A 15,901-nucleotide genomic window follows, 5' to 3' on the forward strand; every position below is an offset into this window, starting at 1 on the left:
TCCCATCTTATCTGCTGCTTATCAGCGATTATGTAACCGTAACTGATTAGAGGGCAATTAGCACAGCAGGGACCCCTAGACCATGAAGATGTGTGCAGTGGAGTTGAAAGAAATTAATTTTTCTTCAGTGAAATGTGGAATGATAATAATATTTATTATTATTTTGATATTATATAAATGATAATAACTATTAATTTAATGTTATAATAATGATAATAATAATAATGATAAAAAAATAATTATTATTATTGTTATTATTATTATATCACATAAAGGATGATTAAAGATACAGTAATTATATTGAAAATAATAATGATAACAAAACACAAGTGTAGTGAAAACTTCATGAGTTCTCTGTGCTGACAAACAATATTTTTCTAATTGGAAACTGGGTTTCTTGTAATAATGTAATCAACATTATTTGAACTTCAAATTATTGTGTTCCATCTATACTGAAGTTTCATTTTCAGTATGTTGCCAAAAGTGACTTTTTTCATGCTTTGCTTTGTAACTTTGAAATGCACATTTTTAGACAAATGTTATTTACAGTATTCTGCAAGCTTTAGATGAGTGAAAGTCACATTTTTCTGAAATATCACAATTCTCCAGACAGACTTTGAAAAAATAAAAACTTGTATATTTCTTTATAAGTAAGTTTATTAACCAGGTTTTCAACGAAAACCTGAGTTATTAGATTGGGGTAGATGTCGGTCGGGCTGGCGGGCGGGCGGGCGGCGGCGGCGGCGGTGGCGGCGGCGGCGGCGTCAAACTGGTGTTTCCGGTCAATAACTTTTGTTTCGGTAAAGATATTTGAATAAAACTTGGTATGTATGTAGCTTATATCAAGACAAAGGCTTGGATTGATTTTGGGGTTTCTGGGGTCAAGGTCAAGGTCACTGTTACTTAAAATAGAAAAAGGGTTTCCGGTCAATAACTTTTGTTTCGGTAAAGATATTTGAATAAAACTTGGTACGTATGTAGCTTATATCAAGACAAAGGCTGGGATTGATTTTGGGGTTTCTGGGGTCAAGGTCAAGGTCACTGTTACTTAAAATAGAAAAAGGGTTTCCGGTCAATAACTTTTGTTTCGGTAAAGATATTTGAATAAAACTTGGTATGTATGTAGCTTATATCAAGACAAAGGCTGGGATTGATTTTGGGGTTTCTGGGGTCAAGGTCAAGGTCACTGTTACTTAAAATAGAAAAAGGGTTTCCGGTCAATAACTTTTGTTTCGGTAAAGATATTTGAATAAAACTTGGTATGTATGTAGCTTATATCAAGACAAAGGCTGGGATTGATTTTGGGGTTTCTGGGGTCAAGGTCAAGGTCACTGTTACTTAAAATAGAAAAAGGGTTTCTGGTCAATAACTTAACTTAGGAATGAGCTATCATGATGAAACTTGGTGTATAGAAAACTTACATAAAGTTGTAGCTTGGGATTGATTTTGGGGTTTCTGGGATCAAGGTCAAGGTCATTGTTACTAAAAATAGGGTTAGGTTAGGGTTAGGGTTAGCATATCTTCTACATGCATGGAGGGATTTTGATGAAAGTTGGCACAATTGTTCACCATCATGAGACGGAGTGTCATGCGCAAGAACCAGGTCCCTAGGTCTAAGGTCAAGGTCACAGAGGTCAAAGGATACAAGAATGAAAAGTTTGTCCGGAGCATATCTTCTTCATGCATAGAGGGATTTTGATGTAACTTGGCACAATTATACACCATCATGAGACGAAGTGTCTTGCGCAGTTCCATTCTTTAGAATTACTTCCCTTTGTTGTTACTATAAATAGCTTATATTGTAACTTTTTCATTACTAGACGTAGGAAAAAATCGAGACCACTTTTCTGTAGTACAACATGCATGTTACATCCAATTTTGAGGTGTATTTTGACCAATCTCTACCTGGTAAGGATTTCTGTGTGGACTTACAATTTTTTTTTTTGTATTTTTTTTTTTTTTTTTTTTTTAAGATTAACTTCCCTTAGTTGTTACTATAAATAACTTAAATTGTAACTTTTTTATAATTGACCGTAGGGAAAAACCAAGACCACTTTTCTGTGGTACAACATAGTTGTTACTTTCTAATTTTAGGTGTATTTTAAGGTATCTCTACCTGGTAAGGGGTTTTTTTGTGGACTTAGAAAAACAAAAGAATTACAATGATTACTAAACAACCACTGCAAATACAGGTGCTAGAGTAAAGAAATTTGCTGTGACGGGCGTATATTGTGACATTCTGGCACTCTTGTTTATTCTTATGAAAAGTGTTGAAAACCTGGTTTCGTGGCATTGACGCGTTTCTTGTCATTATTTCATTATTGTGAAAATAAGTTTCTGATTATATTATTGTGTTTGATCAACAAATATTTTTCTTTACATAGAAATGCCAAAAAAACAAAACAAAAAAAAAACAAAACTAGTATAACTTAAAAAGTTATCAATTATATATCAATTTAAAATAAATTACATTGTTCCCCATTCTCACTAATTGATACACTTGTAAGGTAGACTGACTCTCCAATAAACATTGACCCTTGTTTATTGGAACCATACTGTGATGGTCATTAGCCCCAACTGTGCTGGTGAAGACAGAAATCCCTTGGCCCACTGCCAAAATCTAACCCTTTAATTGTTTTGTGGATCTTCACACATTTTGGTGGGAAGAATTCATGCTGGAATGCATGACTGCATTTGTGGGGGAAGGGCAGCCAGGGCTAAAAGCAGGAAAAACATGTTTAACTGACTTTTTCTCATTAATTGTTTTGTGGATCTTCACACGTTTTGGTGGGAAGAATTCTTGCCTGAATACTTGACTGCATTTGTGGGGAAAGGGAAGTCAGGGTCAAAAGGAGAAAAAAAACCATTTAACTGACTTTTTCTCATTAATTGTTTTGTGGATCTTCACATGTTTTGGTGGGAAGAATTCTTGCCTGAATACTTGACTGCATTTGTGGGGAAAGGGAAGCCAGGGCTAAAAGCAGAAAAAACACATTTACAGTGAAATCATTAATATTTGTGGTGGGCTTACTACTGTTTGCAAATCAAGTTGCCCTTTCGCCTTTTTTTTAATCGATAGACTTTTACCTTTACGTCACTAAAGCAGCGATGCTGAAGCTATTTTTGGATATCATCTATACAGGACTCCGCCCTTTTATAGTGTTTTTTTCTTCTTCCGATACGAGTTAAAAAGTACACTGAATGAACCTGTTTACATTGGCTGCATGAACGAGAATTTTACAAGATGAAATGCTGATTTAAATACTGTTGGAGCAGGTGTTTAACTGGAATGTAACAGATGTAGTAGAGCTAATCTTCATTTAAAATTTAAATGAATCTTGTCACAATGCACACTACATTTTGGTAGCGTGGATGTGAAAAAAGTCACCCTCTTATACATTATGTGCAGGCATTTTTCTTCCTAAATTTCAGTACCTTTTGCTGCAGACTTGTATCTGGTGTTTAGTTTTCACAATAATTATAAAACGCGACTGACTCGTGGTAGAGTCTAATTTTTTACGGAATATCTTCAATTATTTTGGTCCTTTTAGATTGCCCCTCACAAATAGATCTATAAAACAAACTAAACGTCGAATTATTTTGACATATGAGTTTACAACTGGTTCTTTCCATGAACGAAGAAAGGTTTGTAAATTATCTGAAATAGTGTTTAACTCCTTGGGGCCGAAATACGACTAAAGACGCTATATTTTCTACCCCTGTAGCGTCGATATCCGACTATACGCGCGTTATCAGGACTCCCTAGGACGGCGATTGACAAGTATAGTCGCAGCACCGAGATCATGCTGATTGCGTCACGTACTTGTTAAATTTTGATAATCCTGATAAAAGCAAAATTATTTTGCATACCAGCTATTATTTCTTAGATGTTATAATTATTAATTATGCTAATTATTAGTTTCCTTGTTAAAATAAATGTTTGTAAATGTGCGGTAAAAGAAATAAAGAAGACGAACTCTGCTGTGTTTCGTATTTCAAAATATTAAAATAATGTCGGCTGCCAGAGATTTTTCTTACATTGAAGAAAATATATACATTATCATGCTGATTTTGACGTATCAGTTCCGTCGGATGATGATTCCAACTATGAAACTTCATTATCAGAGAAATTGATGGTCGGAAAATGTTAAGTTTTAGAGGGCTGAAATATTCGTACACTTACATCGCATTAAATTCAAATGGATAAAAATAACACAGCAAAACATGTTTCATACATAAAAATGTGTTAAATAAATGCTTTTTGAAAATTTAATAATTCTTCAAAGATGGGTGTAAATATTACAACTTAACTATCTCAGTGCATGTCACGCAACATTTGTGTACATGTTTAGAAATTAATTTATACATCAAAATAAACATCGATATTCCCTCAGAAATGGGTGTTAATTTTGAGTAATGCTGATGTTAATACTCTGTGTTAATAATGTATTTCTATTTATTGCAATTTAATGTGTTTAAATGTGAAACAAGTAATAAAATCGAAAATGTTCAAATACATGTATTTATTAAACACAATAGGTGTGTAAAAATGGTGAATGTTTCGAAGTGAAATTATTATTCTTTTTGGATATAAGTTACGGACGAAAGTGGATATATATAAATATGTGTTCAAACTTGGAAGGTTTTATAAGTATAGTTTGATTTACACCCATGTTAATAATATTTCCATGCATGATTTCAATTGACTGCATGCGAGTGCGATTATGATAAGATCAGATAATGTTCTTCGACGTCAGGTGGTAATTCTTATCTCGCCGCAGCATGTATATTATGATATCGGCCTCAGGGAGTTAAACTACTTCAAATATAGTAGATTAATACACATAAACGTAAACCCCACCGAAAAAAAGTAAAATAAAAATCTTGATCTATAATGAAGTTATATTTTTGCGATAGTTAATAAGCTTCGGAAGACTCTCTGCAGATTCAATGATACAGTAGATCTTTCTATAAAAACTTTATGACTTGCGTAATTGGAAATTTAGTAGATAATAATTGTCCTCACAAAAAAAAAAAACGCTGATTCCATTTAGACGTAGTTGAAATATTCAACTTTTATAACAACATATCCATTCTTTACAATGAATGAAAGTACGGCGATACAGTTCTTGACATTTCAAAGACAGAGTCAGAGCACGCGCTTTGTGTGACGTCAAGATAACGAGAAAAAGAATGCATTCAACTCTTTCACGACAAGGCGAATGAATAATTTATTGCGGATGGGGCAGGGTTAACCAGTGGAGATTACTCCAAAAATAGCTTCAGGTTCACTGTTTTTGTGACGTAAACGTGCAACTCTATCGATTTCAAGAAAGTTGAAGGGGCAATTTGATCTGCAAACAGTAGTATTTTCATGGTCGAGTCAATCGACAAAATTTAATCCCAATGAACAAGTAAAATTCTCATTCATTTTATGTTCAAAAGTTGAAATCCATGAATTCCTAACCCAACGAAATTGCTATTTTTACCAAAACCTTGAAATTTCATGCCCACGAAAATAATGATTTTACAGTAACTGACTTTTTCTCATTTATTGTTCTGTGGATCTTCACATGTTTTGGTGGGAAGACTTGTTGCCTGAATACATGACTGCAGTAAAGCGTCATACAGATTGTTATGCATAATATAATAGCTTCATTTCCTTTTCTTCATTGTTTATCATTTTTAGCTGACCTGAGCAATGCTCAGGTGAGTTATTGTGATCGCTCAATGTCCGGCGTCTGTCGTCCGTCGTCTGTCATCTGTCAACATTTAGCTTGTGTATGCAATAGAGGTTGTATTTTTCAACTGATCTTCATGAAATTTGGTCAGAATGATAACCTTGATGAAATCTAGGCTGAGTTTAAAAATGGGTCATCTGGGGATAGAGGCTGTATTTTTCAATTAATCTTCATGAATCTTTGTCACAATGATTACCTTGATAAAATCAAGCCCAAGTTTGAAAAGGGTCATGTGGGGTCAAAAACTAGGTCACAAGGTCAAATCAAAGAAAAACGTGGTGTATGCGATAGAGACTGTATTTTTCAATTGATCTTCATGAAATTTGGTCAGAATGATAACCTTGATGAAATCTAGGTCAAGTTTGAATATCTGGGGTCAAAAACTAGGTCACTAGGTCAAATCAAAGGAAAACCTTCTGTATGCGATAGAGGCTGTATTTTTCAATTGATCTTCATGAAATTAGGTCAAATCATAGAAAAACCTTGTGTATGCGATAGAGACTGTATTTTTCAATTGATCTTCATGAAATTAAGTCAGAATGATTGCCATGATAAAATCTAGGTCAAGTTGAAGTACGGGTCATCTGGGGTCAAAAACTAGGTCACTAGGTCAAATCAAAGAAAATACTGCTCCAATTATAATTGGTCAGAATATTTTTTTCCCTGAAATCACTAGGTCAAACATGTTTACACTGTTATGATGTGTTATGGTGTGTTTCTCAGGTGAGCAGCCTAGGGCCATCTTGGCCCTCTTGTTATGTAGATCTTAGATATATTGGAAAGCAATATGCACTTACACAGTGATATTTTTAAATTTTTAATAGTGTTTTTTTGTAACCATACAACCTGAAGCTGCTTTATTATAGATCGTTCTGGAAAGTCTCAGTAGGACATAAATGTTCCCTCTTTATGATATGCTCCCCATGACCTGTTGCAGGGAAGTGTGTTTGTAATTCTTACTCTCAAGTATGCTGTGATCTTGACCATTGACTGAATGACCCAGAAACAATATGGGTCATCTACAGACCATAGACATTTGTTGACCATATGTCAATGTTCCCCTGCTATACATCCTAAACCATTTTCCATCTCAAGGTCAGAGTGACCTTGACCTTTGAAGTTTTAACACCTAAACAATAGAGAATGTTCTGACTGTAGTCAGTCATATGGCTAAATCATTCTCCAGTTATTGATAAGAAACCATGTTTAGTCTCTATATCACTGTGACCTTGAACCTTGACCTACTTACCATCAAAACAAAAAAGATTATCTACTGACTACAGGCAATACTTCTTTGAAGTTATTAATGCTCAGCTTCAGCATTCTACAGTTTTTTGACAGTCAATTATTTTCAGTCTAGAGGTCACTGACTGACCTCGACCTCGTGATCCACCAAATCAACAGGGGTCATCTGCTGACAGTGGGCAATCATTGTTAAAGAACCTCTTCTCATGATAGCCCACCCGGTTAGCTCAGTAGGGAGAGCACAGATCTATGGATCATGGGGTCAGGAGTTCGATCCTTAGGCTAGGCTTATGTTCTCTATGATGATTTGGTAAAGGACATTGTGTCTGAAATCATTCATCTGCCACCTTACATTCATGTGAGGAGGTTGACTGTCACTAGCGAAGAACAGGTTTGTACTTATACAGAATCCAGGATCACTTAACTGAAATACTGTTGAAAATGCTGTTAAACACAAAACAAAATCTCCTTATGATAGTCTATTATGGTCTAGCAGTTTTGCTGTATAAACTTGGTTAGAACAATGCCAAAAGATCAAGGTCAGTCACTGAATTTCTTCAGAAGGTACCCGTTGTCTTCATTTTAGGTCCCCCCTATAGCTAAAAAAGATACAAACTTTTAAACTTAAAAGTCTGCCTGATGAACCACTAGACGGATGTTTCTTGCATATTTATGCACACATTTAACATGTTTGTTCAAATGGTTCAGCACTGAAGGGCCACCAGGGTTACATAAGCAACAACAACTTCTAATAAGCAGCAAACATGCCTTGACTTAACCTTTCTCAAGTTTGTTTAGGTTCCACTGTTGTATAATAAAGGGGACAAGGGAAAAACTTTTCAATGCCTAATTATCATAAACCACCTGATAGATGTTCACCAAATTTGACAAGAAGCAAGGTCAAACACTCATGGTCAGATGTGTGACAACTGGCCTTCATTGACCACATGTTAAGTGTAAATAAAGTGGTATAGGCTACAGAAAGTGTTTTAGTTTAAAAAAATTATCACTTGATTTTTAGCTCAACTATTCAAAGAATAGGGGAGCTATCCTACTCGCCCCGGCGTCGGCGTGAGCGTCACACAAATGTTAAAGTTTGCGTACCACCCCAAATATTTTCAAAGTCCATTGAGATATTGCTTTCATATTTTGCATACTTGTTTACCATCATGACCCCAGTCTGTAAAAAGGAGGAGGCAACTTTATCAAGCATTTTGACTGAATTATGGCCCCTTTTCGACTTAGAATATGCTTATTGTAATGTTAAAGTTTTACTCATTGCTTATATTATACTATCAAGCACTGAGAATAGTCGAGCACGCTGTCCACTGACAGCTCTTGTTTGGTATTCAAGGTTTAGAGCCAAGCAAAATATCCGGGTCTTCAGAATCACCCAAAATCCCGAATTTTTAAGAAATTGAGGCTTTTTGAGGTTACCGTTGCTGGCTGTTTTGGTACATGTTTATCAAAGTAGGCGGCTGGTTGGTATTCAAGGATCATCCTGGCATCAATTGCAAGGAAAATATCCGGGTCTTCAGAATCACCCAAAATCCCGAATTTTCAAAACAATGACCCTTTTTGAGGTATCGTTTCTGGCCGTTTTTGTACAAATTTTTCAAAGTAGGTGGCTGGTTGGTATTCAAGGACCATCGTAGCATCAATTGCAAGCAAAATATCCGGGTCTTCAGAATCACCCAAAATCCCAAATTTTCAAAGAATTGACCCTTTTTGAGGGTACCGTTACTGGCCGTTTTGGTACAAATTTTTCAAAGTAGGTGGCTGGTTGGTATTCAAGGACCATCCTATCATCAACAGGTCCCGACCTGCAGAAAATTGACGCTTTTTGATGGTACCGTTACTGGCCGTTTTGGTACAAATTTTTCAAAGTAGGTGGCTGTTTGGTATTCATGGATCATCCTAGCATCAATTGCAAGCAAAATATCCTGGTCTTCAGAATCACCCAAAATCCCGTATTTTCAAAAAAATTTACCCTTTTTGAGGGTACCGTTACTGGCCATTTTGGTACAAATTTTTCAAGGTAGGTGGCTGGTTGGTATTCAAGGACCATCCTAGCATCAATTGCAAGCAGAATATCCGGGTCTTCAGAATCACCCAAAATCCGGAAATTTTCAAAAATTGACGCTTTTTGAGGGTACCGTTACTGGCCGTTTTGGTACAAATTTTTCAAAGTAGGTGGCTGGTTGGTATTCAAGGACCATCCTAGCATCAGTTGCAATAAAAATATCGGGGTCTTCAGAATCACCAAAAATCTGGAAATTTTCAAAAATTGACGCTTTTTGAGAGTATCGTTCCTGGCCGTTTTGCTACAAATTTTTCAAAGTAGGTGGCTAGTTGGTATTCAAGGACCATCCTAGCATCAACTGCAAGCAAAATATCCGGGTCTTCAGAATCACCCAAAATCCGGACATTTTCAAAATATTGACGCTTTTTGAGGGTACCGTTGCTGGCCGTTTTGGTACAAATTTTTCAAAGTAGGTGGCTGGTTGGTATTCAAGGACCATCCTAGCATCAATTGCAAGCAAAATATCCGGGTCTTCAGAATCACCAAAAATCTGGAAATTTTCAAAAATTGACGCTTTTTGAGTGTAACGTTGCTGGCCGTTTTGGTACAAATTTTTCAAAGTAGGTGGCTGGTTGGTATTCAAGGACCATCCTAGCATCAATTGCAAGCAAAATATCCGGGTCTTCAGAATCAGCCAAAATCCCGTATTTCAAAAAATTTACCCTTTTTGAGGGTACCGTTACTGGCCATTTTTGTACAAATTTTTCAAGGGATGGTTTGGCAGGTTGGTATTTCAAGGACCATCCCTAGCAATCAAATTGCCATAGCAAAATATCCGGGTCTTCAGAATCCCCCAAAATCCGGAAATTTTCAAAAATTGACGCTTTTTGAGAGTATCGTTCCTGGCCGTTTTGGTACAAATTTTTCAAAGTAGGTGGCTGGTTGGTATTCAAGGACCATCCTAACATCAATTGCAAGCAAAATATCCGGGTCTTCAGAATCACCCAAAAACCGGAAATTTTCAAAAATAGACGCTTTTTGAGTGTATTGTTGCTGGCCGTTTTGTTACAAATTTTTCAAAGTAGGTGGCTGCTTGGTATTCAAGCACCATCCTAACGTCAATTGCAAGCAAAATATCCAGGTCTTCAGAATCACCCAAAATCCCGAATTTTCAAAAAAATGACCCTTTTTTAGGGTATCGTTTCTTGCCGTTTTGGTAAAAAATTTTCAAAGTATGTGGCTGGTTGGTATTCAAGGACCATCCTAGCATCAATTGCAAGCAAAATATCGGGTCTTCTGAATCACCCGAAATCCCGAATTTTCAACAGGTCCCGACCTGCAGAAAATTGACGCTTTTGAGGGTACCGTTACTGGCCGTTTTGGTACAAATTTTTCAAAGTAGGTGGCTGGTTGGTATTCAAGGACCATCCTAGCATCAATTGCAAGCAAAATATCCGGATCTTCAGAATCACCCAAAATCTGGAAATTTTCAAAAATTGACGCTTTTTGAGTGTGTCGTTGCTGGCCGTTTTGGTACAAATTTTTCAAAGTAGGTGGCTGGTTGGTATTCAAGGACCATCCTAGCATCAATTGCAAGCAAAATATCCGGGTCTTCAGAATCACCCAAAATCCCGAATTTTCAAAAAATTGACGCTTTTTGAGTGTATTGTTGCTGGCCGTTTTGGTACAAATTTTTCAAAGTAGGTGGCTGGTTGGTATTCAAGAACCATCCTAGCATCAATTGCCAGCAAAATATATCACCCAAAATCCCGAATTTTCAAAAAATTGACGCTTTTTAAGTGTATTGTTGCTGGCCGTTTTGGTACAAATTTTTCAAAGTAGGTGGCTGGTTGGTATTCAAGAACCATCCTAGCATCAATTGCCAGCAAAATATATCACCCAAAATCCCGAATTTTCAAAAAATTGACCCTTTTTGAGGGTACCGTTACTGGCCGTTTTAGTACAAATTTTTCAAAGTAGGTGGCTGGTTGGTGTTCAAGGACCATCCTAGCATCAATTGCAAGCAGAATATCAGGATCTTCAGAATCACCCAAAATCCCGAATTTTAAAAAAATCACGCTTTTTGATAGTACCGTTGCTGGCCGTTTTGGTACAGATTTTGCAAGGTAGGTGGCTGGTTGGTATTCAAGGACCATCCTAGGATCAATTGCAAGCAAAATATCCGGGTCTTCAGAATCACCCAAAATCCGGAAATTTTCAAAAATTGACGCTTTTTGAGGGTACCGTTGCTGGCCGTTTTGGTACAAATTTTTCAAAGTAGGTGGCTGGTTGGTATTCAAGGACCATCCTAGCATCAATTGCAAGCAAAATATCCGGGTCTTCAGAATCAGCCAAAATCCCGAATTTTCCACAGGTCCCGACCTGCAGGAAATGGTCGCTTTTTGAGGGTACCGTTGCTGGCCGTTTTGGTACAAATTTTTCAAAGTAGGTGGCTGGTTGGTATTCAAGGACCATCCTAGCATCAATTGCAAGCAAAATATCCGGGTCTTCAGAATCAGCCAAAATCCCGAATTTTCCACAGGTCCCGACCTGCAGGAAATGGTCGCTTTTTGAGGGTACCGTTGCTGGCCGTTTTGGTACAAATTTTTCAAAGTAGGTGGCTGGTTGGTATTCAAGGACCATCCTAGCATCAATTGACAAAACTGACTTTCATTGTCCATGAATTTGACCTACTGGCCTACTTTCTTGTTTGTAAGATACAGCCTTGAAATTTGCATGACATGACTGAACTTAAAACTGAATTTCAGTGACCATAAATATGACCTACTGATCTACTTTCTTGTTTTTCAAGATACAGCCTTGAAATTTGGATAACATGTACAGTTTTACAGACTGATCTTAAAATTGAATTTCAGTGACCATGAATGTGACCTACTGACCTACTTTCTTGTTTTTTAAGATACAAGTCTTAAAATTTGGATGACATGTACAGTTTTGCATATCGATCTTAAAACTGACTTTCAGTAACCATAAATGTGACCTACTGAGCTACTACTTTCTTAATATTTTAGCATCAGTTTGACCTTTGAAACATATAGCTCATATACTAGTATACACAGGTTTGCGATCCAGGGTCATCATGACCCTCTTGTTAGCTCACCTGAGCAAGGCTCAGGTGAGTTTTTGCGATAACTTGATGTCCGGCGTCTGTCTGTCTGTCTGTCTGTCTGTCTATCGCGAAAAGTAATCAAATGGACAATCAAATACATGAATCAAGTAAAAAGTGCTTTAATTTATTTCAACATTAGTTACATCCCTCTCCAAAGGGATTGAGATAGAACCATCTTTCGAGATTGAACATCAGTACATAAAGATTTAGCCTTACTCATCTGGCTTATGGAGATGACTTATTTTATGATCTGATATTTTTAAGTTGTCATCCTTCTAACGGAGACAGCGACAGTCAAAAGTTATCACGCTGTCCCGAAACGTCTTATTATTACATACCTAAAATTATTGTCCATTGAGTTTCTATGGACCGCGATCGTGCAATATTTTTCCATATTGACGTGGAACGCTTTCATATCGGACGTGGAATGTTTTCTTAACGTTGTAATGGAAAGAATCGCGTGACGTCCATGGCGCCCACGCGCACCTTGCGACAACAAGTTGACGTCATTTTCGACTAATAAAGATTAAGGACTTAATGCCAAATGTATATATAAAATATATTTTTAATTGCAAAAGTAGGTACTGGGAAAGATTACATATTTCGTCTAGAAGAATGCAGGAATAAAATAGTATAATTGCACTCACATAAAATTTTGCTTACTGGCTTGCGAGCAGTTCCCGTGCAATAGCAGTTTCCGTAATGTTCGTATAACTGCTCAGTTTTTACCATGAGCTTTTGTGACCGCTCAATGTCCGTCGTACATCTTGTGTCGTCCGCCGTGTGTCTGTCAACATTTTCTAAAAACATCTTCTTGAAAACCACTGGGCAGAATTACACCAAACTTCACAGGAATGATCCTTGGGTGGCCCCCTTTCAAAATTGTTCAAAGAATTTAATTCCGTGCAGAACTCTGGTTGCCATGGCAACCGAAAGAAAAACCTTTAAAAAATCTTCTTGTCCGAAACCACAGGACCTAGGGCTTTGATATCTGGTAAGTAGCATCATCTAGTGGTCCTCTACCAAGATTGTTCAAATTATCCTCCTAGGGTCAAATATGGCCCCGCCCCGGGGGTCACATGGTTTATATAGACTTATATAGGGAAAAGTTTGAAAGTCTTCTTGTACAAAACCACACGGAGTAGGGCTTTGATATATGGTATGTAGCATCATCTAGTGGTCCTCTACCAAGATTGCTCATATTATCCCTCTAGGGTCAAAGATGGCCCCATCCCGGGGGTCCCAAGTTTTAGATAGACTTATATTGGAAAAAAATGTTAAAAATCTTCTTGTCTGAAACCACAAGACTTAAGCCTTTGATATTTGGTTTGTAGCATTGTCTTATGGTTCTCAACCAAAATTGTTCAAGATGTACCACTGGGGTGAAAAGAGGCCCCGCCCGCGGGTCCCAAGTATTATATAGACTTATAAAGGAAAAAAAACTTTAAAAATCTTCTTGTCTAAAACCACACGACCTAGGCTTTTGATTAGGGGTGACTATTATGACTAATTTTGACTATTGCAATACTATTGATATTGCTGAAAAACTATTGCGATACTATTCTATTGCAGGTTACTATTGCGATACTATTGCAATAGTTATTGGCCACCATGTTTTATACAGTAAAACTACCAGCTGGCATTGTTGCACAGTGTAAGACACAGCACTGTTTATAATTGCTGTTTAATAAATATTGAAATGTTTGTATAACTGAAATGGACAAAATAAATCTTACACTAAATATTTTTAACATTTGTTTTCTATTTCTTGCATTTCTTGGCTTTGAAACAACAACAAAAAAAACCTATGCAATACCTGACTTCTTCATTAGTCATTACTAGCAGTCATTACCCGTACACCTATGTGGAAAAAAAAACATGTACTTCTCATTAAAACTTATCGAGCAGTCTAAAAGTACTTGTACTATATTAGGTTACTAATAGAAAAGACCACTTATTTAGTGGAAACATCCTATCAAAAATATAAATTAAAAGTAGATTACATAAACATTGAAAGGGAGCTCCTGACTAGATCAAGTTGATCAACAAACTTCAAGAAAACTGTATATTTCAGTCAGACAGTCACTAGAATCTATGGTTATGGTTTCCAGTTCTTTTTAAGAAATATTAACCGATCTACATGTTTAGGCTTAAGTGATGCCCTCAGAGCTGTGACTATATCTCCAGCTGTTGAAAACACCCTTTCTGAGGGGACAAAGGTTGCAGGAATACATAGATACTTTTTTGCTAATAATGCCAAAGTAGGAAACCTGTCACAGTTTCCACTCCACCATGTAAGTGGGCTTTTACTTGTAGCAATAGGCGGTTCCTTTTTGTAATTAGACACCTCTATCCCGGTAATTTTTTTGTGGAGATTTTACATCTTCAACCCCATAAAGACTTGACATGGCACTCGTCGTAGGGACTTTAGTAGGGACACTATCATCGTCCTCTGTCTTGATCTTCTTAGGAGGTGGGGCTGTGTCAGATAGTACAGTCACAGGATCACTTTGGTAACAATGGTAGGGGCGGAACTGTAGATGGATTAGACGTATAATCTGTAGGCGAATAAGTAGGCTCTTCTTTCTGAGTTTTCACCTTAACTTTATCGGACTGAGCCTGCAAAACAGAAATCGCTCTATTAACTGTTAAGTCATAGTATGCTTCCATCTTTTCCTGCTCTGTCAAAAATGGTGCTAATTTAAACCGTGGGTCAAGCAGTAAGGACAATACCAGTTCCTTTCTAGTGTCTTGGTTTTGATACCGTGCTGATAAATCCTCTACTATGGCTTTCTTAACAGCCTTGATCAACTCAGTGTCATTATCCTTCTCCTGCAGAATATTTGTTACCAACTGATACTGCAGAGGTATTATCAGAGATACTGTAGGAACACTTTCCTTACAAAGTGCAGTGGTAGCTGTCTTAAGTGGACTAAGGACAACAACCAGCTCCTCTGCAGCTGTTATTTCAGATTCTGACAACGTAGTAACATCTTTTTCCTTCCCCCGAAGCTCTCTGCTTGTAAGAGCTGCATATATAGCTGGTTGTTGTTCCAAAAACCTGCTTATCATATCAAGGGCTGAGTTCCACCTAGTGGAAACATCAATAGTAAGTTTATTGTCTGGCAGTTGCAGAAGTGTCTGTTTGTCTTTGAGAATTGTAGCTGCAGTAGTGATGCGGTGGAAATAAGATACAACTCGTCTCATCCTGGCCAGAAGCCTTGAAGCTGTAGGAAGTTTCAAAGCCTTTCCACATGCTAAATTCAGAGTATGGGCAAAGCTACCCAAATGCAGTTCAGTTTCAAACTGTTTCGCAGCCACAAACATATTTGAAGCATTGTCAGAAACAAGCGGAGGGTTAGGATAAAGGCTCCACTCATCCACTGCTTCTCTAAGGACCTTTGCTATATTTGTAACTGTGTGGCTCTCTGGCAAACATCTGGTTTGGAAGAAAATCATCAAAATAAGTTGTCATATATTTATACATGTTATTTGATTTATTAATATTTAATATTTAGTAATAGATGTGTATTTACATTTCATATGCCTCCCTCCATAGTCTAGGAGACTAGGAGGCTGTACTTGTTATTTCTGTCATACTTGTTACTTTACATGTCATACCATTATCTATTATAATGCTACTTACATTGTCAGTCATAGATCTGTCATGTGATTTTAGCAAAAAAATTGCAAAGAAAATAAGGAAAATAGCTCTACAGAGCAAAAAAGCTGAAGACTATTTGTATCCGCCATTATGCATTT

General features: G+C 36.9%; 1 protein-coding gene across 1 annotated transcript; it reads right to left on the minus strand.

Annotated features, from left to right (window-relative positions):
- Nucleotides 1–14,644: 14,644 nt before the first annotated feature.
- LOC123556020 (uncharacterized) lies at nt 14,645–15,598 on the minus strand. Its single transcript, XM_045346609.1, has one exon. The coding sequence runs from the start codon at nt 15,596–15,598 to the stop codon at nt 14,645–14,647; it is 954 nt and encodes a 317-aa protein (XP_045202544.1).
- Nucleotides 15,599–15,901: the final 303 nt, after the last annotated feature.

This window comes from Mercenaria mercenaria, chromosome 7 (assembly GCF_021730395.1).
Source record: "Mercenaria mercenaria strain notata chromosome 7, MADL_Memer_1, whole genome shotgun sequence".
Taxonomy (NCBI): Eukaryota; Metazoa; Mollusca; class Bivalvia; order Venerida; family Veneridae; genus Mercenaria; species Mercenaria mercenaria.